At 42.9% G+C, this 25,905-nt stretch overlaps 1 protein-coding gene across 2 annotated transcripts in view; it reads left to right on the forward strand.

The window, feature by feature from the left end:
- The first annotated feature begins 320 nt into the window (after positions 1-320).
- The window catches only part of ap3b1a (adaptor related protein complex 3 subunit beta 1a), a 240,440-nt gene continuing 214,855 nt past the window's right edge, over positions 321-25,905 (forward strand). For both annotated transcript variants that reach the window (XM_067982676.1, XM_067982678.1), the window contains exon 1: positions 321-617. In XM_067982676.1, coding sequence (XP_067838777.1) covers positions 472-617 — 146 coding nt within the window. In that variant the 5' untranslated portion in view covers positions 321-471. The remainder of the gene's footprint in view (positions 618-25,905) is intronic.

Genomic DNA, 25,905 nt, shown 5'->3' on the forward strand with positions numbered 1-25,905 from the left:
AGGAGCAGGGTCTGGACCGGTGCTCTCTGATACCACACTGTCCAGGAGCAGGGTCTGGGCCAGTGCTCTCTGATACCACACTGTCCAGGAGCAGGGTCTGGGCCAGTGCTCTCTGATACCACACTGTCCAGGAGCAGGGTCTGGGCCAGTGCTCTCTGATACCACACTGTCCAGGAGCAGGGTCTGGACCGGTGCTCTCTGATTCTGCGCGTGGGGCGCCGCTCGGTGACGTGTCCTTGGTCCAATCGCGAGTTGTGTGACGTGTGAGAGAGGAGGTTTCTATGGCAGCCGCTGCGTCACGTGATCTCAGAGTCAGGTGACTGCCCACGGTCCCTCTCACATTTCCGGTCCGGTTTGAGGGGAATCTGCGGGTCGGGAAAAATAAATAAAGTTTTTTTAAAAAAACCCCGCAATCTGCAGCTGGAAAGGCAGCGAGTGCCCGCGACCCGGGAGGAGAGCTCCAGGCGAATTATGGCGAGTAACAACCTGTCCTATAACGATCAGGGTGACCGGGGCCTGGGCGGCGAGTCGACCGAGTTGGGCCAAGAAGCAACGGCAGTGAGTTCAGGAGGAGCGTCAGGTGCTGGGTTCCGGCTTTTCAGCGCAGACTACAAAAAGTAAGTGAAAGGGTCACTTTGTGGTGGATCAAAGATTCTCCCGAGTCTCCCCCTGACTCAGTCAAGCTGTTTCAGCTTTGAGCACCATTATTCATTCAGATATTATTGTTGAAGAGGCGCAGATTTCATGACAAGACTTTGGCAAACTTTGCTCGTGCTAATTAATGTTCAAACGCATTACTTGTGATGGGCTAAATGTAATGCAGTGTTCTTTTTTCGTAAAATAATCGGCTACTGAACATTTCCTTATGAAAACAGTACTCTTTTCAACTGGTACTTGACCAGTTGCCTTCGTTTGAGGTACTGTAAAATCCTCTGAGGTCATTGTGATAAATCTGCTCACCTTTCAGACTTCACAACATTAGTTACATTCAATTTCGCCACTCCTGTTTGCTGCAGGGGAGGTGAATGTAATATCCTTGGATACATGTTTTGAAAAGTGTTAGTAAATCTTTTGGTAACAGTAGCTTCATGATAGTTCATTTTAGTATAGTAGAGCATCAATGCATTTTTGCAGCACTCCATCTAGTACGATTGTTCCTCCTCCAAAAAACAAGTTTGGGCATTGAAAGCTGCTTTTTGTTGTAGAAAAAGTTGTATAATTTCTTCAGGTGGTGAATATTAATTCATATTAGTATGCAATATGTATTTTGCTAGATGAGATTTTTCACTGCTTGCATTCACAAAAATGCTGCCTTGTTGAAATTCTTTACTGTATGAAAGTTAACTTGCTGATCTCGGAACAACTCTTTCAAAAGGACAGACCACATCTCATAACATGAGCTCCTTGCTCTGCTCTTTTTTTATTTGTGGACTTTTTTTTGCCATTGTAAAGTTGAGGCTATTGGGTTGGAAAAAAAACAATGCAGAAGCTTAGTGCAAATTGGTCAGAATTGCAGATAATGTCAAACTCAGTCATGGTTGAATCTGAAGAGGCAGCCTGCAAACTACATAATGAATTTAGCTGAATACCTAAATGGATGCAACATTGGTAGACAAAGATGGGCAACTTCAGTACTTCATGAGTATTATTGAAATAGCTGTGGGTGATGTTGTCAAGATAGTAAGGATTTTTGTCGACTCAGCATTCAAAATATCCAATCACTGCAGAACAAATAACATGTCAAACCATAAAACCAATGCAGTAAAGTACAAGTCAGAGGAAGTTGTGGTCAAGTACAGTTTTCTGGTCAGAGTGCACTTTGAGTACTGTGTACACTTTTAATTTAAGATTTAAGGCTGACATTCAGTCCTCGGAGGTGGAACAGTGGAATCGCAAGACTGACCCTTGGTGTCTGAGAACTGAATTATGAGGAAAGACTGAAGAAGGTGGGCTTTCAACTGAAAAGGGGCATCTGGAGTAATCGTGCAGATGTATAGAAAAGGAAAACGTGGAGCACGACTTCAAGCTTAAATGTGACAGGACAAGGTGACACAGGTTCAAACTAGTAAAAAGCCTGTTTAGGACTGCTGTCAAGAAGTTCTTGTTCACATGGGACAATATTACCTGCAGTGGGCATGTCCCAGATGGTGGAGGTGAAAACATTTACATGTCTTGATTTGAAGCGCAATATGGAATCTTTCTGGAGAAATGAGCTGGATAGCCTCTTGCATCGGCATATTTCTTGTGGAGTTGTCCTTTTCTAACGGTTATGGTTTCTGTGGTGACACTGGTTGATGCAGGTTCCACTACTCTAGATTGAAGTTAGAGTAAAGCAAGAGCAGAGGGCAAAAATAATTTTCCATTGTTCCTGACCCAGAAACATTTCACAATCACAATTCTCACCGCACCCCCACTCTGAAACTACAGATCCATTGATCCGGGAAGGAATACGTAAGGGATATCTTTTACTATCTATGACCCAAAAATAATAGTTTTGAACTTAAGACCGTTACATGGACTGTTCCTTGGATACAGGGGTGGTGCCAGAGGACTGGAGAATTGCAAATGTTACACCCTTATTCAAAAAAGGGTGTTAGGATAAACCCAGCAACTATAGGCCAGTCAGTTTAACCTTGGTGGTGGGGAAACTTTTAGAAACAATAACCCGGGACAGAATTAGCAGTCACTTGGACAAGTGTCGATTGATTAGGGAAAGCTAGCATGGCTTTGTGCCAAAATTGGGAGAGCACAGACTAGTCAAGCAACTGCCTGACATAGCCAGTCTCACAGAATGATGCTTTTCAGCCAATATCCCAGACTCTTACATAACCATCCCTGGGTATATCCTGTCCCACCGGCAGGACAGACCCACCAGAGGTGGTGGTATGGTGGTATACAGTCAGGAGGTAGTGGCCCTGGGAGTCCTCAACATTGACTCTGGACCCCATGAAATCTCATGGCATCAGATCAAACATGGGCAAGGAAACCTTCTGCTGATTACCACCTGCTGCACAGCCTCAGCTGATGAATCAGTCCTCCTCCATGTTGAGCACCACTTGGAGGAAGCACTGAGGGTCGCAAGGCACAGAATGTACTCTGGATGGGGGACTTCAATGTCCATCACCAAGAGTGGTTCGGTAGCACCGCTAATGACCGAGCTGGCTGAGTCCTGAAGGACATAGCTGCTAGACTGGGCCTGCGGCAGGTAGTGAGCGAACCAACACGAGGGAAAAACCTACTTGACCTTGTCCTCACCAATCTACCTGTCGCAGATGCAACTGTCGATGACAGTGTTGGTAGGAGTGACCACAGCACAGTACTTGTGGAGATGAGGTCCCGTCTTCACACTGAGGACACCATCCAAAGTGTTGTGTGGCACTACTGCCGTGCTAAATGGGATAGATTCAGAACAGATCTGGTAGCTCAAAACTGGGCATCCACGAGGCACCGTGGGCCATCAGCAGCAGCAGAATTGTATTCCAGCACAATCTGTAACCTCATGGCCCGGCATATTCCTCACTCTACCATTACCAACAAGCTCGGGGATCAACCCTGGTTCAATGAGGAGTGTAGAAGAGCATGCCAGGAGCAGCACCAGGCGTACCTAAAAATGAGGTGCCAACTTGGCGAAGCTACAACACAGGGCTACTTGTATGCTAAACAGCGGAAGCAACATGCTATAGACAGAGCTAAGCAAATCCACAACCAACGGATCAGATCAAAGCTCTGCAGTCCTGCTACATCCAGTCATGAATGGTGGTGGACAATTAAACAACTAACGGGAGGAGGAGGCTCTGTAAACATCCCCATCCTCAATGATTGTAAACAATTTTACAACACCAAGTTATAGTCCAACGATTTTATTTTTGATCCCACAAGCTTTCGGGGGCTTTCCCCTTTCCCAGCGTGCAGTTCCATATTGCTTTCATGTGCATGAAATAATTTTGTAGCATCTGCTAACCACTTGTCTGTTCAAAACTTTATATTCAGTAGATGTTGTTGTGAAGGCTCCTTGCCAGACGTCTGGGGAACTGTTTTGAAGGAAAGCTGTGGAGAGTGACCATTGCATTTTCAACAGTTGGCACTCTCCGTCAGACCTGTGCACTCTTGCATTGCTAGCTTCGGATAAACAGTTTCATGGTTAAAAGCAGCCTAATCTTTGTCTTTAGGAAGTTATTAGTTGCTAATGACTTGTTGCTGGTGTTTCACAATATTTTCTGCTTTGTGCCACTTGTGTGTTGAGCACCGGAGATATGCCCATTAATGAGGTTTCAGGTGTGACTGTAATGAATGAAATGACTCTTCAGGAACAGTTTGAAGATCCTCTTGAATGCTTGTCAAGTTAATGACAGCCTCTTGGTTTGCTTTGCAGAAATATTTGCCTTGTTGGTTCTGGTAAATTGGTTCTTGCAAGAATTTGTGTTTGTTACAGCCAAAAAAAGCATGTAGTTCTTCAAATGTAATTAGATTTTCACCAGTCATTCGATAAGGTACCACATAGTAGACTCATGACTATAGTGCGGTTTCCGCTTGTGGGGAAGTCTGAAACTAGAGGTCATAAATATAAGATAGTCACTAATAAATCCGGTAGGTAATTCAGGAGAAACTTCTTTACTCAAAGAGTGGTAAGAATGTGGAACGCGCTACCACAAGGAGTAGTTCAGCCAAATAGCATAGATGCATTTAAGGGGAAGCTAGATAAGCACATGAGGGAGAAAGGAATAGAAGGGTATCCTGATAGGGTTAGATGAAGAGGGGTGGGAGGAGGCTCATGTGGAACATAAACGCCGGCATAGATCAGTTGGGCGGAATGGCCTGTTTCTGTGCTGTAGACTTGATGTGACTCGATGTAAATTTTGTCTACTGTTTTGCTTCCGTGGGCTGAGTCAAGTGGCAAGACCTCCGCCATATCTGTTTGCATGAATATTTGTTACAAAATTCTACCCGAGAGGGTAGCCTCTCGGAACATAAATGTGGAATGAGAAGAGGTCATTTGACCTGTCAATCCCATTCCTTCTGTAGAGAATCTACAATGTATCCTGTTGTGGATTCTACTCCACCTTTAAAATATTTCCCACCCTTGAAGGTATAACTCCAGAGTATTCTACCTGCCTCACAGCACTACTGTTCATCCCTGGTCTTGCTCCCCTCTGATTATCTCAGGTTGAACCTTCAGTTTGTTTTTAACAAGTTAAGTCACAATGTTTTCACTGGGTTTCAAATGAAAACAGAAAATGCTGGACCCATACAGCATATGGATCATATCTGAGAAGGTTAATATTTTGGGTGTGACTCTTCTGTAGAACTAATGAAAAGATTGCAGCCAAAATGTTAATTGACTTTTCTTCAAATGTAATGTTGATAGGCCTGTGCATTTCCAGGGCTTGTTTTTATTTTAGATTGACAGCGAGCGTGGTTTCTCTTTTGGAATCTTTTTTACCGAGTCATTACTTTGTGGGGGAGTACCAAGTTTATTCTGTAAGGCTTGTTAATTTTAAATAGTTGTCAGCTGCCTAGGCCCTAAGCTCTGGAATTCCCTCCTTAAACCTCTCTACCCCTCTCTCCTTTAAGACGCTTCTTAAAGCCTACCTCTTCGACCAAGCTTTTGGTCACCTGTCCTAATATCTCCTTATGTGGCTCGCTGTCAAATTTTGCTTGATAACACACCTATGAAGCGCCTTGGGATGTATTACTACGTTAAAGGCCCATATAGATTCAAGTTGTTCCCTTGCCCACCAAGCCAAGGTTTGTCCAAGGTTACCCCCACCCTAGCCCTGAATGTTCACCTTTCTCTAGTTTCCCTCCTTTCCGAGTTCATTTTGTCCATGACTCTCTCCTCCTGCTCTCTCGATTCTATTTTCACTAAGCATTTGACAAGGTACCGCATGGTAGGTTGTTACATAAGGTTAAATCTCATGGGATCCAAGGTGAGGTAGCCAATTGGATACAAAATTGGCTTGACGACAGAAGACAGAGGGTGGTTGTCGAGGGTTGTTTTTCAAACTGGATGCCTGTGTCCAGCGGTGTGCCTCAGGGATCGGTGCTGGGTCCGCTGTTATTTGTTATTTATATTAATGATTTGGATGAGAATTTAGGAGGCATGGTTAGTAAGTTTGCAGATGACACCAAGATTGGTGGCATTGTGGACAGTGAAGAAGGTTATCTAGGATTGCAACGGGATCTTGATAAATTGGGCCAGTGGGCCGATGAATGGCAGATGGAGTTTAATTTCGATAAATGTGAGGTGATGCATTTTGGTAGATCGAATCGGGCCAGGACCTACTCCGTTAATGGTAGGGCGTTGGGGAGAGTTATAGAACAAAGAGATCTGGGAGTACAGATTCATAGCTCCTTGAAAGTGGAGTCACAGGTGGATAGGGTGGTGAAGAAGGCATTCAGCATGCTTGGTTTCATTGGTCAGAACATTGAATGCAGGAGTTGGGATGTCTTGTTGAAGTTGTACAGGGCATTGGTGAGGCCACACTTGGAGTACTGTGTACAGTTCTGGTCACCCTATTATAGAAAGGATATTATTAAACTAGAAAGAGTGCAGAAAAGATTTACTAGGATGCTACCGGGACTTGATGGTTTGACTTACAGGGAGAGGTTAGACAGACTGGGACTTTATTCCCTGGAGAGTAGGAGGTTAAGGGGTGATCTTATAGAAGTCTATAAAATAATGAGGGGCATAGATAAGGTAGATAGTCAAAATCTTTTCCCAAAGGTAGGGGAGTCTATAACGAGGGGGCATAGATTTAAGGTGAGAGGGGAGAGATACAAAAGGGTCCAGAGGGGCAATTTTTTCACTCAAAGGGTGGTGAGTGTCTGGAACGAGCTGCCAGAGGCAGTAGTAGAGGCGGGTACAATTTTGTCTTTTAAAAAGCATTTGGACAGTTACATGGGGAAGATGGGTATCGAGGGATATGGGCCAAGTGCAGGCAATTGGGACTAGCTTAGTGGTATAAACTGGGCGACATGGACATGTTGGGCCGAAGGGCCTGTTTCCACGTTGTAACTTCTATGATTCTATGATTCTATGCTCTGTTCCCAAAACCCCCTTGCCCCTTTGCTTAAATCTCCTATCCAACCTATTGTTAAATGTTGACATGGTCTCTGCTTCTATCATTAATTCAACCCTCTGTTTTTTGAAAAAAGTCTTTGTGTCTGAAATTTCTTGCATTTAATCTTTTATCTATATCTCCTTGTTCCAGATCCCTCAATCTCTGTTTCTATCTACACTGTCCCATCCCTTCATAATTTTAAACACTGCTATCAAATTACCTCTTCATCTCCTCTTCTAATGAAAACAGCCCCCAAGTTTATTGACATCTTCTCAAATCAAAAACACTTCCACACACAATATGTGGTGGCAGTAATTTCAACACCATTTTTTTTGCTGGTGTGATGTTGGAACTCGGTGGCAGAATCTGCAATTGAATTGTGATTTAATCAGATTGAAATGTGTTTTATTGACATGCAGTAGAAATTGATAGCTGCTCTAATGTCGTGTACCAATGCTGCAGTTTTTTTTACATTTTACTGACTTTTTGAAAAATATTGGCTTGGAGTCACCTCACCATAGTTGGTTTGTATGGTTATGTGATTATACTTCAAACTGTAAATTTCAGTTAATCCACCAGATGGTGCCAATTCATTGCAGAATCAAAGAAAGGTGGATTTTAAGGCACTACTCCAGGATACGATCCGACAGTAGTCTCCTTGAATATACAGCTCAAGCAGGTAGCCAATTCTATACTTTTTTGTTCATTTTTTAAAGAAAAGTGCTATCTTGAAGTGCTGGGCTTCTGATTACGGACAATGGATGGCAGCCATGGTGAGGCAATTTGTCACGTCATATTTCAGCACATATATCCTTGGAAACGCACAAGATGATTTTCTAATTCAGGAAGCCTCCTGTTCTTTGACACCGCTCTTTTTTGTTTCTTTCCTCCTCGTCCTGAAGGTGGTGCTGACTTGTGCTGGGCAATGATTTTGTGGATGATGGCAGTCCAAGCTTTTCATTCTTTGTGTGAGCATAGATGACAACTGTTGGGAGGCTATTTGATTACAGCAACATTATATTCTAGCTCAGTCCTTTGTCTATAATCCATGTAAGCGCACCTTTAGCGGGACATTTGGCTGACCTTCTGTTTTCCTCTTTGTTGTCTATTGACGCTGAGACCAATTGTGATGCAATAACAGTTACTCTGGCTGAGATCAGCAAACTCTATACAGTCTTAGAATTTAACATGGCACCTCTTGGTCTATATGGGTTAGGAGTTTGTTCTACTGTTTGATTCTTTCATCTGTTAGACCAGAGCGGGAGGAAGGGGACATGTTCAGTAAGTTTGTAAGCTTCCCCTTTTTTTGGTTTTGAACTACATATGGGGATATCTTGGTTTTTTTTTTCCCCTTGGAGATGAGCAATGCAGGAGACGTTTTGTGGGGACATATTTTGGATCATTCTTCTAAAATCGTAGCAACCTAAACATTCAATATCCAGAGGAGATGGAATAAATAAATGGTTTGTGAATGCTATGATGGTTGATCAGTTATTGTTTGATACATTGCTTGAATCAAGCTAATGCTCAGCAGCTCAGAGTGTACCTCTCAGGATTGTTCAATATAATTAATACTGAATGCAGCAGAGGATTTCAGAATTATTTCAAATTCAACAGTTTTCTTATGGACATCACTTTAATGCAGGTATATTTATCACCTGCAATACCCTGACAGAGATGCAAAGGGATGAGTTCAAATATTTAATAAAAGAAACTGCATCAAAAAAAAGAAAACGGCAACGAGCATCTTTTAAACTGGTGCATGTTTTGCATCCAAAGATTTGCATATCATTATACCTGCAAGCAGCTGCAACCTTTCTATGCACTATTTCATGGCGTATTCTTGGTTAAGTGTACAGTGATAAAACATAGTCCAGATTTTTTTTCAGCCTGAGCTCAGTTCTCTTGCTAACATGTTTGATGAATTGAAGCCTTTATTGTGGGTTATCATAGAATCATAGAAGTTACAACATGGAAACAGGCCCTTCGGCCCAACATGTCCATGTCGCCCAGTTTATACCACTAAGCTAGTCCCAATTGCCTGCACTTGGCCCATATCCCTCGATACCCATCTTCCCCATGTAACTGTCCAAATGCTTTTTAAAAGACAAAATTGTACCCGCCTCTACTACTGCCTCTGGCAGCTCGTTCCAGACACTCACCACCCTTTGAGTGAAAAAATTGCCCCTCTGGATCCTTTTGTATCTCTCCCCTCTCACCTTAAATCTGTGCCCCCTCGTTATAGACTCCCCTACCTTTGGGAAAAGATTTTGACTATCGACCTTATCTATGCCCCTCATTATTTTATAGACTTCTTTAAGATCACCCCTTAACCTCCTACTCTCCAGGGAATAAAGTCCCAGTCTGTCTAACCTCTCCCTGTAAGTCAAACCATCAAGTCCCGGTAGCATCCTAGTAAATCTTTTCTGCACTCTTTCTAGTTTAATAATATCCTTTCTATAATAGGGTGACCAGAACTGTACACAGTACTCCAAGTGTGGCCTCACCAATGCCCTGTACAACTTCAACAAGACATCCCAACTCCTGCATTCAATGTTCTGACCAATGAAACCAAGCATGCTGAATGCCTTCTTCACCACCCTATCCACCTGTGACTCCACTTTCAAGGAGCTATGAATCTGTACTCCTAGATCTCTTTGTTCTATAACTCTCCCCAACGCCCTACCATTAACGGAGTAGGTCCTGGCCCGATTCGATCTACCAAAATGCATCACCTCACATTTATCTAAATTAAACTCCATCTGACATTACAAATTTTTGAAAATGAACATCATTGTACAAACAGCCAAATGAATGAGTAATCCACCACTGGTGCCTTTGACACAGGCATTTCACAGTGTTCTGCTTGGCAGATTTTCGTGGCCAAAATTTTTGGTTTCCCAGTTTATCAACAAACTGTGCTATTGGAGCTTCAAGAAATGCCAACATAGTCTAAAACCCTGTACCAGCTATGTAATTGAAGCTGTGATGTCCTACAAAGTTCATGTTAATGCCACTGTCTTTCTGCAAGTTATGGTTACTGTGCTAGGATGTGAAATCGTTGTACCTATATAAATACAAGTTGTTGTATTTAATAAACCATTTTAGTTTCTTGTTACATTTTTAAGCTACTCAATGCAATTGACATGTGCTTTACAAAAATTAAGTGCTGTGAGTTATAAAGTATGATGTGGAAAATGTTCTCATCTAATATCGTTGTAATTTGGAGCTGTTAAACAGTTTACCTCCTGCCATGTATTGACCCCATTTAGGTTCTTCACAGCAGAGATCACTTTCCTTCCATACAATAGTTAATGACAAACTTTGAAAAGAGAGTTTGCTCCTTAATTTGTTGCTCTATTATAAATGTTGAGACAAAGTAAAATAAATGGTGTTTGTAAAGATAGTCCCATGACTGAATTTGATCATTGCTGAATGAGTTTGCAAGTTTGTAGTTGTTCGCCTATTGTAAGTGAGTGACCATTGGCATATTGTACAGATTATTAAAATGATTGTGTTGTTTACAATTTTTATTGCCCTTTTTTCTACTCAGTTGGTTGAGTAAAATTCCTTTGGTGCATCACGGCATTATAAGTATTGGATAAAAATTGGTAAATTTTCAGTCTTTGTTCAAAATAAATGTTCAAACCCCACCATAAAAAGAAAAATTAGAAAATATATTGATTTTTGTGAATATGTTGAATATTTCATGGGAATGAAGCTTGGGTATGTTATGAAATGTAATATTAAACATAATCTATCTTGAATAATTTATGGTAGAAATTATGGCTACATTTTGAAGACTAATAGGATATTATTCATATATTGTGACCTGTGGGATACAAATGGGTCTTAGCACCATGTTATTTGCTTTATCTCAATAAATATGATAGACATCAATTTGAGACGGTATTGAGCCTGTGGTGTGTGTTAAGAACACCATTCTTTGTTATGCACTGAGTTTTTATACTACTGTATTTAGAATTGGTAACTGAAACTTCACCAGCTAATTTTCCTCATACCCCATCCCAGATTAGCAAGATTTGCAGTATGAAAAATAACTACAAAAAAACGAATGCCCTTAATATAATGAAAAAGGACTTTGATTAATTTCCCCGTTGATCAATTTGCCTTTTTTTGGTTAATATTTTTAATAGATCTTGCTATTTCTGGTTGAAAGACTTCCATTTACTGTAATAGGTTGTATTGGGCACTAATACATCATTAAGAAATACAGAAGAAAGTTCTTGAGCAGTACAAATATTATCATTTGAATTAATGTGAATTTGAATACGTTACCACTCAAAGGTTTCATTGAATCGGGAGACAAAAATGTGACTTTCCTGAATGGGACATTAACTGCAGCAGTAAAATACCACGGATAGCCAAAGAATGTGTGAATTTGGTAAATCAAAAGAAATTATTTGAACCAGTGCTGCCTGATTGGTATTCTTGGTTCAGAGAACACTGGTTTTGGATTGGTTCCAACTAATTTATTTTTGAAACAAATTGCTGAAGGATAAATGTAAATTTTTTTTTTGTTTTATTTCCCCCCCCCCCACCTATTTAAGGATCTCAGGCCATTCACCAACTGCAATGAGAAAGTGGGCAACCTGCTTATAAATCTCTAGTGGTGCAGTTTTTATGGCTAAGTTGCATGGTGACAACTCACTTTTTTTAAGACTTGCCAAAACATCGGGACTGGATTTTGTGGAGTGACAAACTGGTGAGCAGAAATCACATAACACAAGGCCTACATTTCTAATTGTTCACTTGTTAAATTTGGATAACATCATCTGCATATGTGATACAACTTGATTGGATTTAGTTTTAGGGAATGAAGCTGGGCAGGTGCAAGGAGTATCAGTGGGAGAGCATTTTAGTAGTGCTCGTAATTCCGTTAGATTTAGCATAGTTACGGAAAAGGATGAAGATAGAACAGGAGTAAAAGTTCGAAATTGGGGAAAGGCTAATTTTACTAAGCTGAGAAGTGATTTAGCCAAAGTGGACTGCAAACAACTATTTGAAGGTAAATCAGTGTCAGAACAGTGGGAGGCATTCAAGGGGGCGATTCAAGGGATTCAGAGTAAACATGTTCCCACAAAGAAAAAGGGTGGGACTGCCAAATCTAGAACCCCCTGGATTACGAGTATACAGGGTAAGATAAGGCAAAAAAGGGAAGCTTGTGTCAGATGCCAAGAGCTCAATACTGCAGAAAGCCTAGATGAGTATAGCAAGTGCAGGGATGAAATTAAAAAGGAAATTAGGAAAGCAAGAGAGGGCATGAAAAAATACTGGCAAGTAAAATTAAGGAAAACCCAAAGATGTTTCATAAATATGTAAATAGGGCTTATTAGAGACCAAAAAGGTAACCTATATGTGGAGGTGGAAGATGTTGGTATGGTTCTTAATGAATGCTTTGCATCTGTCTTCACAAAAGAGGGGGACGATGCAGAGATCGTAGTTAAGGAGGAGGAGTGTAAAATATTTGATGGGATACACAAAATGAGAGAGGAAGGAAAAAAGTGCCAATTTTTCACGTCTTCACATTTGTATTCCTTCATACCAGGCAGCATTCTGGTGAATCTGTGTTGTACCCTCTTTAAAGCCTCAATATCCCTTTTTTTAAAAATTCATTCATGGGATGTGGGCATTGCTGGCGAGGCCAGCATTTATTGCTCATCCCTAATTGCCCTTGAGAAGGTAGTGGTGAGCTGCCTTCTTCAACCGCTGCAGTCTGTGTGGTGAAGGTTCTCCCACAGCGCTGTTACGTAGGGAGTTCCAGGATTTTGACCCACTGACCATGAAGGAATGGCGATATATTTCCAAGTCGGGATGGTGTGTGACTTGGAAGGGAATGTGCAGGTGGTGGTGTTCCCATGCCCCCGCTGCCGTTGTCCTTTCAGGTGGTAGAGGTCATGGGTTTGGGAGGTGCTGTCGAAGAAGCCTTGGCGAGTTGCTGCAGTGTATCTTACAGCTGGTACACACTGCAGCCAAGGTGCGCCGATGGTGGAGGAAGTGAATGTTTAAGGTGGTGGATGGGGTGCCAATCAAGCGAGCTGCTTTGTCCTGGATGGTGTTGAGCTTCTTGAGTGTTGTTGGAGCTGCACTCATCCAGGCAAGTGGAGAGTATTCCATCACGCTCCTGACTTGTGCCTTGTAGATGGTGGAAAGGCTTTGGGGAGTCAGGAGGTGAGTCAATCGCCGCAGAATACCCAGCCTCTGACCTGCTCTTGTAGCCACAGTATTTATATGGCTGGTCCAGTTAAGTTTCTGGTCAATGGTGACCCCCCCCTCCCCCCCGGATGTTGATGGTGGGGGATTCGGCGATGGTAATGCCGTTGAATGTCAAGGGGATGTGGTTAGACACTCTCTTGTTGGAGATGGTCATTGCCTGGCACTTATCTGGCGCGAAGGTTACTTGCCACTTATGAGCCCAAGCCTGGATGTTGTCAAGGTCTTGCTGCATGCGGGCTCGGACTGATTCGTTATTTGAGGGGTTGTGAATGAAACTGAACAATGTGCAATCATCTGCTAACATCCCCAATTCTGACCTTATGATGGAGGGAAGGTCATTGATGAAGCAGCTGAAGATGATTGGGCCTAGGACACTGCCCTGAGGAACTCCTGCAGCAATGTCATGGGGCTGAGATGATTGGCCTCCAACAACCACTACCATCTTCCTTTGTGCTGGGTATGACTTGAGTCACTGGAGAGTTTTCCCCCGATTCCCATTAACTTCAATTTTACTAGGGTTTCTTGGTGCCAAACCCGGTCAAATGCTGCCTTGATGTCCAGGGCAGTCGCTCTCATCTCTGGAATTCGGCTCTTTTGTCCATGTTTGGACCAAGGCTGTAATGAGGTCTGGAACCGAGTGGTCCTGGCGGAACCCAAACTGAGCATCGGTGAGCAGGTTATTGGTGAGTAAGCGCCGCTTGATAGCACTGTCGACGACACCTTCCATCACTTTGCTGATGATTGAAAGTAGACTGATGGAGCGGCAATTGGCTGGATTGGATTTGTCCTGCTTTTTGTGGACAGGACATACCTGGGCAATTTTCCACATTGTCTGGTAGCTGTACTAGAACAGCTTGGCTGGAGGCGTGGCTAGTTCTGGAGCAGTACAGCCGGGATGTTGTCAGGGCCCTTAACCTTTGCTGTATCCAGTGTTTCTTGACATCCCGTGGAGCGAATTGAATTGGCTGAAGACTGGCTTCTGTAATGGTGGGGATCTTGGGAGGAGGCCAAGATGGATCATCCACTCGGCACCTCTGGCTGAAGATGGTTGCAAACACTTCAGCCTTTTGCACTCATGTCTTTGGCTCTGCCATCGTTGAGGATGGGGGTGTTCAAAATGCAGGACAAATCCAATCCGTCCAATTACCGCCCCATCAGTCTACTCTCAATCATCATCGAAGTGATAGCACTGTCAACGACACCTTCCATCAAAAACCTGATCCTGTGCTCAGTTTGGGTTCCACCAGAACCACTCGATTGCAGACCTCATTACAGCTTGGTTGAAACATCGACAAAAGAACTCTCCTCCTCCCGTTAGTTGCTTAATTGTCCACCACCATTCACGACTGGATGTGGCAGGACTGCAGAGCTTTGATCTGATCTGTCTATAGCATGTTGCTTCTGCTGTTTAGCATACATGTAGTCCTATGTTGTAGCTTCACCAGGTTGGCACCTGACTTTTAGCTATGCCTGGTGCTGCTCCTGGCATGCTGTTCGACACTCCTCATTGAACCAGGGTTCACCCCCAGACTTGTTGGTAATGGTAGAGTGAGGGATGTGCCAGGCCATGAGGTTACAGATTGTGGTGGAATACAATTCTGCTGCTGATGGCCCACAGTGCCTCATGGATGCTCAGTTTTGTGCTGTTGGATCTGTTTTGAATCTATCTCGTATAGCACTATGGTAGTGCCACACTACTTGCTCTGAGGTCTTAAGGTTTTATATAGGCTCGTCATCACCTCTTGACTTTCATGTTGTATACCTCTTGTGATGAAACCTAGAATTCCAATAGTTTTTTTTAATAACGCCTTATCAATGTGGTGTAAGGTTCTTGGACTTGACATCAATTTGCAAATAATCTTTATTGGGTTCGACGGAGTCTTGACGCACTCAATGTTTTAAACAATTGTCATAAACTATTACCTGCTTTCGCTCTGGATAGAGAACATACCCTTTGTTGATTCTTTCATTCTTGTTTCTCTCTAAGAATTGTGAAGGAAAGCTAAAGATCTTTATAGGCCTCTAGTCATGCACAACCATGCCTTTTAAAGGAGTTGTTTTTCAATTTCCTAAATGATTTGTTGATCATTTTCTTGTTTGTGATATGGAGTAGTACTGTGTTCAGTTCTGGGCACCGCACCTTAGGACGGATATATTGGTCTTGGAGGAGTGCAGCATAGATTTACTAGAATGATACCTGGACTCCAGGGGTTAAGTTATGAGGAGAGATTACATAAACTAGGGTTGTATTTGCTGGAATTTAGGAGATTAAGGAGTGATTTGATTGAAGTTTTCAAGATTTTCAGGGGAACTGATAGGGTAGATAGAGAGAAACTATTTTTGCTGGTTGGGGACTCTAGGACTAGGGCACATAGCCTAAAAATTAGAGCCAGGATTTTCAGGAGTGACGTTAGGAAAGACTTCTCCATGCAAAGGATGGTAGAAATCTTTCCTGCAAATGGCAGTTGATGTTAGCTCAATTGTTAATTTTAAATCTTAGATTGATAGATTTGTGTTAATCAAAGGTATTAAAGGAAATGGGGCTAAGGCAAGTATCTGGAGTTGGGTCACAGATCAGCCATGATCTTATTGAATGGCGGAACAGGCTCGCCGGGCTAAATGACCTCCTCTTGATCCGATATAGGCTACCCTCTTATCTGGGAGACCATTGACCCCATATTCAGCATTCCTTGCTAACAAAAGATCTCTATTTGCTGACGGTTTTTTCTTGCTAAATGTCATCCATACCCTGAAGAATTCTGGGGATGAGCAGCGTAACCATTTTATTATTTCTAGCTACAGCACAAGTCCACAAATTATTTATAAATGAAAAGAAAGCAAAAACTGTAATCGAGATTAAACCTAGTCCTAATCCTAGGGCATCTGACACTGAGGTGTTGCTTTAATGTCCTGTGAACTTGTACCCTTAAATCCCTCTGCTCTACCATTGCACTGAGCCTACCGCCGTTCAGAGTATAATTGCTTTTATTGTTTTGACCAAAACGTATCACCTTACACTTAGCGACACTTGAGCCCATTTCCCCTATCTTATATCCCTTTGCAGCTTTCTTTGGCCTTCTAAAGAATTAACTGTACTTCCTATTTAGGTATCATCTGCATATTTTGATACGACTCCCTTTAGGCCTATGTACAAATCAAATATATACATAGGTAATTTCCCTTCTATATGTGGAATAGGAAATTACAATGGGAAATGTTTACACAAAAATGACGAACGAGGTAAGATTTTGTAGACAGGAAGTGTGCGCAGATGGAAGAATTTAAAATGTATTGCAGGCAAATGTCCTGTGGCGTTGCACATGGGAAGTCAGGCAATATTCAAAATCGCTGGAGATACACGGCAGGCACATCTGTTCAGAAAACATGAGTCAGTTGATGCTTCAAATATAGAACTTTTCCTCAGAACTGAAAGATATTGCAGATGAGCGTTTAAGAAGAAATGCAACAAGGGAAAAAGGGGAGTGGTGGGGTAGAAAGAGAAGACACACAGAAATGCACAGGACCCACCCACCAGGCACAATCCTGCTGTGTTCGGACACAGTATCGACCTGGAATTGGTTTCTCTGCACACCATCTTGCAAGAAACATAACAGATAGGAGCAGGAGTAGGCCATTCAGCCCTTCGAGCCTGCTCCGCCATTCAATATGACCGTGGCTGATCCTCTATCTCAATACCATATTCCCGCTCTCTCCCTGTACCCTTTGATGCCTTCTGTGTCTGGAAATCTATCTATCCCCTCCTTAAATATATTCAGTGATTTGGCCTCCACAGCTTTCTGTGGTAGAGAATTCCACCTTCTGAGTGAAGAAATTTCTCCTCATCTCTGTCCTAAATGTCCCACTACGTGTACTGAGACTGTGACCCCTTGTTCTAAACCCCCCAGCCAGGGGAAACATCCTACCTGCATCCAGTCTGTCAAGCCCTGTCAGAATTTTATGTTTCAATGAGATCCCCCCTCATTCTTCTAAACTCAAGTGAATACAGGCCGAGTCGCCCCGATCTCTCCTCATACGACAGTCCTGCCATCCCAGGGATCAGTCTGGTGAACCTTCGCTGCTCTCCCTCTTTGACAAGTATATCCTTTCTTGGGTAAGGAGACCAAAACTGCATACAATACTCCAGGTGTGGTCTCACCAAGGCCCTGTATAACTGCAGTAAGACATCCTTGCTCCTGTTCTCAAATCCTTTTGTAATGAAGGCCAACATACCATTTGCCTTCGTAATTGCTTGCTGCACCTGCATTTTGCTTTCAGTGACTGGTGTACAAGGACTCCCAAGTCCCTTTGTACATCAACATTTCCCAATCTATCATCATTTAAATAATACACTGCCTTTTTGCTTTTCCTTCCAAAGTGGATAACTTCATATTTATCCACGTTATACTGCATCGGCCATGTATTTGCCCACTCCCTCAACTTTTCTAAATCACCTTGAAACCTCTTTGCATCCTCCTCACAACTCACAATCCCACCTAGTTTTGTGTCATCAGCAAACTTGGAAATATTACATTTGGTTCCCTCATCCAAATCATTGATATATATTGTGAATAGCTGGGGCCCGAGCACTGATCCCTGCTCGCCTGCCACCCCAAGAAAGACCCATTTATTCCTACTCTGTTTCCTGTCTGTTAACCAATTCTCAATCCATGCCAGTATATTACCCCCAATTCCATGTGCTTTAATTTTGCACACTAACCTCTTATGTGGGACTTTATCCAAGGCCTTCTGAAAATCCAAATTATCCACATCCACTGGTTTTCCCTTATGTACTCTACCAGTTACATCCTCAAAAAACTCCAGTAGGTTTGTCAAACACTATTTCCCTTTCATAAATCCACATTGACTTTGTCTAATCACGTTGATATTTTCTAAGTCTCCTGTTATCACATTCTTCATAATAGACTCTTGCATTTTACTGACTACTGATGTTAGGCTAACCGGTCTGCAGTTCCCTGTTTTCTCTTCTCCACCCGCCCCCTTTTTTTAAATAGTGGGTTTACATTTGCCACCCTCCAATCTGCAGGAATCTATAGAATTTTGGAAGATGACACCCAATGCATCCACTATTTCCATGGTGACCTTTTTTAGTACTCTGGGGTGCAGATTATCAGGCCTTGGCGATTTATTGGCTTTCAGTCCCATTAATTTCTCCAGCACAACTTTTTTACTAATACTTTCCTTTAATTCCTCCTTCTCACGAGACCCGTGGTTCCCTAGCATTTCTGGGAAGTTATTTGTGTCCTCTTCTGTGAAGACAGAACCAAAGTATTGTTTAATTGCTCTGCCATTTCCTTGTTCCCCAATATAAATTCTGCCATTTAACTGTAAGGGACCTACATTTGTCTTCACTATTCTTTTTCTTTTTACATACTTGTAGAAGCTTTTACAGTCCACTTTTATGTTCTTTGCAAGTTTATTCTCATACTCTATTGTTCCCCTGTTAATCAATCTCTTGGTCCTTTTTTGCTGAATTCTAAACTGCTCCTGATCCTCAGGCTTGCTACTTTTTCTGGCAACTTTATATGACTCCTCTTTGGATCGAATGCTATCCTTAATTTCTTTTGTTAGCCATAGTTGGGCCGCTTTTCCTTTTGTGTATTTTTGCCAGAAAGGAATGTATAACTGTTGCAATTCATGCATTCGTTCCTTAAATGTTAGCCATTGCCCATCCACCGTCATGCCTTTTAACGAAGCTCCCCAATCTATCATAGCCAACTCATTCCTCATACCTTCGTCGTTTCCTTTGTTTAGATTTAGGACCCTTGTTTCGGATTGGACTAATAGAATTCTTCATTAAGGTGGAAAGTCAATCATGTTATGGTCACTCTTCCCTAAAGGACCCTGCACAAAAAGATTATTAATTAACCCCTTCTCATTGCACAATACCCAAACTAGGATAGCCTGTTCCCTGGTTAGCTCCTCAATGTACTGGTTTAAACAACCATCTCGAACACACTCCAGGAGTTCATCCTCCACAGTATTATTGCTAATTTGGTTTGGCCAGTCTATATGTAGATTAAAGTCACCCTTGTTACATGCGTCCCTAATCTCCTGTTTGATCCCATCCCTTACATCACCACTACTGTTTGGAGTACAGAATGTGATGACAGATTCCTTGCACAGGTGATTTATACACCATCCAGGAATGAACAGTCCAGGCAGGTGGAGCAATGCAGAAATGGGCAGAATAAAGTGAATTTTGTTGGAGGACTTTGATGCTGAGAAGTCACTTTATGGAATCACTTTTTTTTTCCTGTTGGAAGGAGCATTGCTTTTATACATTTCATTGACATCCTTACATGAGGTTAAAGTAGCGACGACTGTTAATTCTGAATGACCCCTGTTGCTCAGAGTGCATGATTTCTGAGATATACTAAAACTGAACAACGATCTACTTAACAGCATAAATCATAGTTTGCCAGATCTATCATTAACCAGGTTATGGCAATGGAAACACTTCAATTCCCAAACTTCCACTTGAAAAGGATACAATGCAACGTAATGGCAGGATAATGTGTTTTACACTTCTGATATGCAGTAATCTTACTTTATCTACAATTGTGACTTGAACTGCATGTCAAACTGCTCTTGTTCAAAGTTTGCGTGGTGACCAGTTTGCCCTTCAATTCTGTGCACAGCAAAATAGGAGAATCTCCCCGGAACTAAAATTGCCGAAGGGTACTTGAAAAGTAGCATTATGGCTTGATATTGGCATTCTAAACAACCTTTCTACATGCACTTAAAACCATCACACTTCTATCTTGTATCATAGCATGTTGAATCATAGTGTTTTTACTGTGGCAGCCCCACAAGGTAACACTGCTTTTTTTTCTAGACAGCCTCAGACCCAGTAGAAGATGTAATTTCAGGGCGTTCCCAATGACTCAGCCAGTTTATCAGTGAGCAGCTGAACCACGCAGATCAAGGAGGTCCCAGGGTCAAATTCGAGTTTGTTGAGTTGTCTGATTGGAACCAAAACGGTGCTGCAATTGGCCTCAGACCCTTGAGAAAAGGGTGGTAAAAATCTGCCAGAAGTCCTACACCTCATTGTCCAGAAGACCCTGCTGGGTGCATATTGGTAGACATCTGTCGAGGGCAGGATCGGAGTTGGCTGTGATCTCCTGTGATTGTATAGTCTGCCAATGCTTGCTGCCAAACCTCCATAAGAGATAGGAGCAGGAGTAGGCCATTCGCCCCTTGAGCCTGCTCCGCCATTTAATGAGATCATGGCTGATCTGATTTTTACCTCAACTCCACTTTCCTGCCTTTTCCCCATATCCTTGGACTCCCTTGCTAATCAAAAATTTGTTGAACTCAGCCTTGAATGTATTCAATGACTCAGCCTCCACAGCTTTTTGGGGTAAAGAATTCCAAAGATTCACGACGCTCTGGCAGAAAAAATTCCTCCTTATTTCCGTCTTAAACGGATGACCCCTTATTCTGAGACTATGCCCCCTAGTTTTAGATTACCCCATGAGGGGTAACATCGTCTCAGCATCTACCCTATCGAGTCCCCTCAGAATCTTGTATGTTTCAATAATGTCTTCTCTCATTCTTCTAAACTCCAATGAGTATAGACCCAACCTGTTCGATCTTTCCTCATAAGACAACCCTTCCATACCCAGAATCAACCTAGTGAACCTTCTCTGAACTGCCTCCAATGCAAGTATGTCCTTCCTTAAATAAGGGCACCAGATCTGTACGCAGTACTCCAGGTGTGGTCTCACCAGCACCCTGTACAGTTGTAGCATGTTTTCCCTGCTTTTATACTCCATCCCCTTAGAAATAAAGGCCAATATTCCGTTTGCCTTCCGGATTACCTGCTGCACCTGTATGTTGACTTTTTGTGTTTCATGTATGAGGACACCCAGATCCCTCTGTATCGTAGCATTTCTCCATTCAAATAATAACAGATTGCCGTTTTGAAAATGACCCTTTTATCCCGACTCCTCTTGTTTTCTGTTAATTAGTCAATCCTCTATCCATGCCAGTATATTACCCCCAACACTGAGCTCTTATCTTGTGCAGTAATCTTTTATGTGGCACCTAATCGAATGCCTTTTTGGAAATCCAAATATACTGCATCCATTGGTTCCCCTTTGTCCACCCTGCCCGTTACTTAATTTGTCAGACATGATTTCCCTTTCATAAATTCATGTTGACTCTGATTGTGTAATGAGTCTCTAAATGTCCTCCTACTACTTCCTTAAGAATGGATTCTAGCATTTTCCCAATGACAGATGTTAGGCTAACTGGTCTATAGTTAGCTGCTTTTTGTCTCACTCCCTTCTTGAATAGGGGTGTTAGGTTTGTGGTTTTCCAAACCACTGGGACCCTTCCAGAATCTAGTGAATTCTGGAAGATTATAACCAACGGATCCATGAACTCTGTAGCCACTTCCTTTAAGACCCTTGGATGCGAGCCATCAGGTCTAGGGGACTTGTCAGCCTTTAGACCCATTAGTTTACCTAGTACTTTTTCTCTAGTGATAGTGATTGTTGTTAGTTCCTCCCTCCCCTTTGCCCCTTGATTTTCTACTATTATTGGTACATTATTAGTGTCTTCTACTGAGAAGACAGATACAAAATATCTGTTCAATTCCTCTGCCATTTCCTTGTTTTCCATTATTATTTCCCGTCTCATCCTCTAAGGGACCAATGTTTACGTTAGCTACCCTCTTCCTTTTTATATACTTGTAGCTTTTACTGTCAGTTTTTATATTTCTTGCTAGTTTACTCTCATAATTTATTTTCTCCCTCTTTATTATTCTTTTAGTCATCCTTTGCTGGTTTTTAAAGTTTTCCCAATCTTCGGGCTTACCAGTAATCCTTGCCATGTTGTATGCTTTTCCTTCCTTACTTAGCCATGGTTGGTTCACCTTTTGTGTGGAGTCTTTCCTCCTCACAGGGATATATTTTTGTTGGCGAGTCATAAAATATCTTTTTAAATGTTTGCCACTGCTTATCCACTATCATACCATCTAATCTGTTTACCCAGTCCACTTTAGCCAATTCCGCCCTCATTCCTTTATAATTGCCCTTATTTAAGTTTAAGACAGTAGTTTCAGACCCAAGATCCTCACTCTCAAACTGGATGTGAAATTCTATCATGTTATGATCACTGTTTCCCAAGGGATCCTTCACTTTGAGATAATTGATTAATCCTGTTTCGTTACCCATTACCAGATCCAAAATGGCCTGTTCCCTGGTTGATTCCCCGACGAATTGGTCCAAGAAACAGCCCCTATTATACTCTATGAACTCCTCTTCAGGGCTGTTTTTGCCAATTTGATTTGTCCAATCTATATGAAAGTTAAAATTGCCCATGATTATTGCATTACCTTTTTTACAAGCCCCTCTTATTTCCTGATTTATATTTTGTCCTACAATATAGCTACTGTTAGGGGGCCTATATACGACTCCCACCAGTGATTTCTTTCCCTTGCTATTTCTTACCTCCACCCAAATTGATTCGACATCTTGATCTTCTGAGCCAAGATCATTTCTTACCATTATACCAATTTCATCCTTTATTAACAGAGCTACCCCACCACCTTTTACCTTTTTTCCTATTCTTCCGAAATGTTAAATAAGTCTGAATATTTAGCTCCCAACCTTGGTCACCTTGCAACCACGTCTCTGTAATGGCCACGAGATCATGCCCATTTGTTTCTATTTATGCCGTCAATTCATCTATCTTACGAATGCTGCGTGTATTCAGATAGAGAACCTTTAATTTTGTCTTTTTACCATTCTTTCCTACCCAGGCGCCATTTGCTAGTGCATTCTTATGTTTGTATGCTCTGTCCCTTCCTGACACACTCTTTATCATTTTCCTGTACTACTTTCTTTTCTCATCAACCTAAACTTTGTCCCAGCTGAGCCCTCTCCCACTCTATTTAGCTTAAAGCCTTCTCCACTGCCCTAGTTGTACAATCTCGCTTTTAAAAAAGTCATAAGAATAAAACCGGATGGACACCCGGCATCGGACCACGAGGCACCGGACACGACAAAGGCAAACCAAGCCCAGTCTACCCTGCAAAGTCCTCCTCACTAACATCTGGGGACTTGTGCCAAAATTGGGAGAGCTGTCCCACAGATTAGTCAAGCAACAGCCTGACACAGCCATACTCACAGAATCATACCTTTCAGCCAACGTCCCAGACTCTTCCATCACCATCCCTGGGTATGTCCTGTCCCACCGGCAGGACAGACCCACCAGAGGTGGCGGTACAGTGATATACAGTCAGGAGGGAGTGGCCCTGGGAGTCCTCAACATTGACTCCGGACCCCATGAAATCTCATGGCATCAGGTCAAACATGGGCAAGGAAACCTCCTGCTGATTACCACCTATGGCCCACCCCCAGCTGATGAATCAGTCCTCCTCCATGTTGAGCACCACTTGGAGGAAGCACTGAGGGTAGCAAGGGCACAGAATGTACTCTGGATGGGAGACTTCAATGTCCATCACCAAGAGTGGCTCGGTAGCACCACTACTGACCAAGCTGGCCGAGTCCTGAAGGACATAACTGCCAGACTGGGCCAGCGGCAGGTGGTGAGCGAACCAACATGAGGGAAAAACTTACTTGACCTCGTCCTCACCAATCTGCCTGTCACAAATGCATCTGTCCATGACAGTATTGGTAGGAGTGACCACCGCACAGTTCTCGTGGAGATGAAGTCCCACCTTTGCACTGAGGACACCATCCAATGTGTTGTGTGGCACTATTACCGTGCTCAATGGGATAGATTCAGAACAGACCTAGGAGCTCAAAACTGGGCATCCATGAGGCACTGTGGGCCATCAGCAGCAGCAGAATTGTATTCCAGCACAATCTGTAACCTCATGGCGCTGCATATTCCTCAATCTACCATTACCAATGTTGTGGGAAAATCACCACTCTGAGTCAGACTTAAAGATTCAACATGCAGTTTATTGGACAAAGTACTTTGGGAGAAAAACTAGACGCTCCGCAGCGTGCGCAACTACCTTCTCAACTTCAAAATGGTTGTCACGCTTTTTTATACCTTTGAAATGCAGATTTTCAGCAGCTATTACATAATTAGTCTTTATTAGTGTATACATTAGCCAATTAAGCCCGCACAGCAACCGCGGACCTCCAATCATATTAAACAACTGTTATCACCTTAAGACAGTATGGGCTTTGTCTATTCAGTCTGGTTCTGTAGTTTTTATCAGCTCGTTGTGAAATGTCTTTTGTATTCCCAGACTGTAAGTCAGTTTTCGGAATATACAAACTCAGCACTTTAACTGTCTTTCCCACAGTCACAGAATCCATTTTGTTTAGTAGTCATATGTTATGTTTAAGCTTTTACTTAGGGTTAGTCTGGTCTGCACAATGCGCATTTCAGTGTGGTCTTGGGGCAATGACCGCCGCCATGCACACAATCGTCACTTCATCTTTGCCTTTAACCCAACAGCCCAAATTTTACCCTAACACCAACAAGCCAGGGGATCAACCCTGGTTCAATGAGGAGTGTTGAAGAGCATGCCAGGAGCAGCACCAGATGTACCTCAAAATGAGGTGCCATCCTGGTGAAGCGACAACTCCGGACTACATGCATGCTGAAAAGCAGAAGCCACGTGCTATAGACAGAGCTAAGCGATTCCACAACCAATGGATCAGATCAAAGCTCTGCAGTGGTTGTTGGAGGCCAATCATCTCAGCCCCAGGACATTGCTGCAGGAGTTCCTCAGGGCAGTGTCCTTGGCCCAACCATCTTCAGCTGCTTCATCAATGACCTTTCCTCCATCGTAAGGTCAGAAATGGGGATGTTCGCTGATGATTGCAGAGTGTTCAGTTCCATTCGCAACCGCTCAGATAATGAATCAGTCCATGCCCGTATGCAGCAAGATCTGGACAACATCCAGGCTTGGGCTGATAAGTGGCAAGTAACATTTATGCCAGACAAGTGCCAGGCAACAACCATCTCCAACAAGAGAGAGTCGAACCACCTCCCTTTGACATTCAACGGCATTACCATCGCCGAATCCCCTACCATCAACATCCTGGGGGTCACCATTGACCAGAAACTTAACTGGACCAGCCACATAAATACTGTGGCTACAAGAGCAGGTCAGAAGCTGCGTATTCTGTGGCGAGTGACTCACCTCCTGACTCCCCAAAGCCTTTCCACCATCTGCTAGGCACAAGTCAGGAGTGTGATGGAATACTCTCCACTTGCTTGGATGAGTGCAGCTCCAACAACACTCAAGAAGCTCGACACCATCCAGGACAAAGCAGCCTGCTTGATTGGCACCTCATCCACCACCCTAAACATTCACTCCCTTCACCACTGGCGCACTGTGGCTGCAGTGTGTATCATTCACAGGATGCACTGTAACAACTCGCCAAGGCTTCTTCGACAGCACCTTCCAAACCTGCGACCTCTACCACCGAGGACAAGAGCAGCAGGCACATGGGAACACCACCACCTGCATATTCCCCTCCAAGCCACACACCATCCTGACTTGGAAATATATCGCCGTTCCTTCATAGTCGCTGGGTCAAAATCCTGGAACTCCCTTCCTAACAGCACTGTTGGAGAACCTTCACCACATGGA

This window comes from Heptranchias perlo, chromosome 4 (assembly GCF_035084215.1).
Source record: "Heptranchias perlo isolate sHepPer1 chromosome 4, sHepPer1.hap1, whole genome shotgun sequence".
Lineage (NCBI taxonomy): Eukaryota > Metazoa > Chordata > Chondrichthyes > Hexanchiformes > Hexanchidae > Heptranchias > Heptranchias perlo.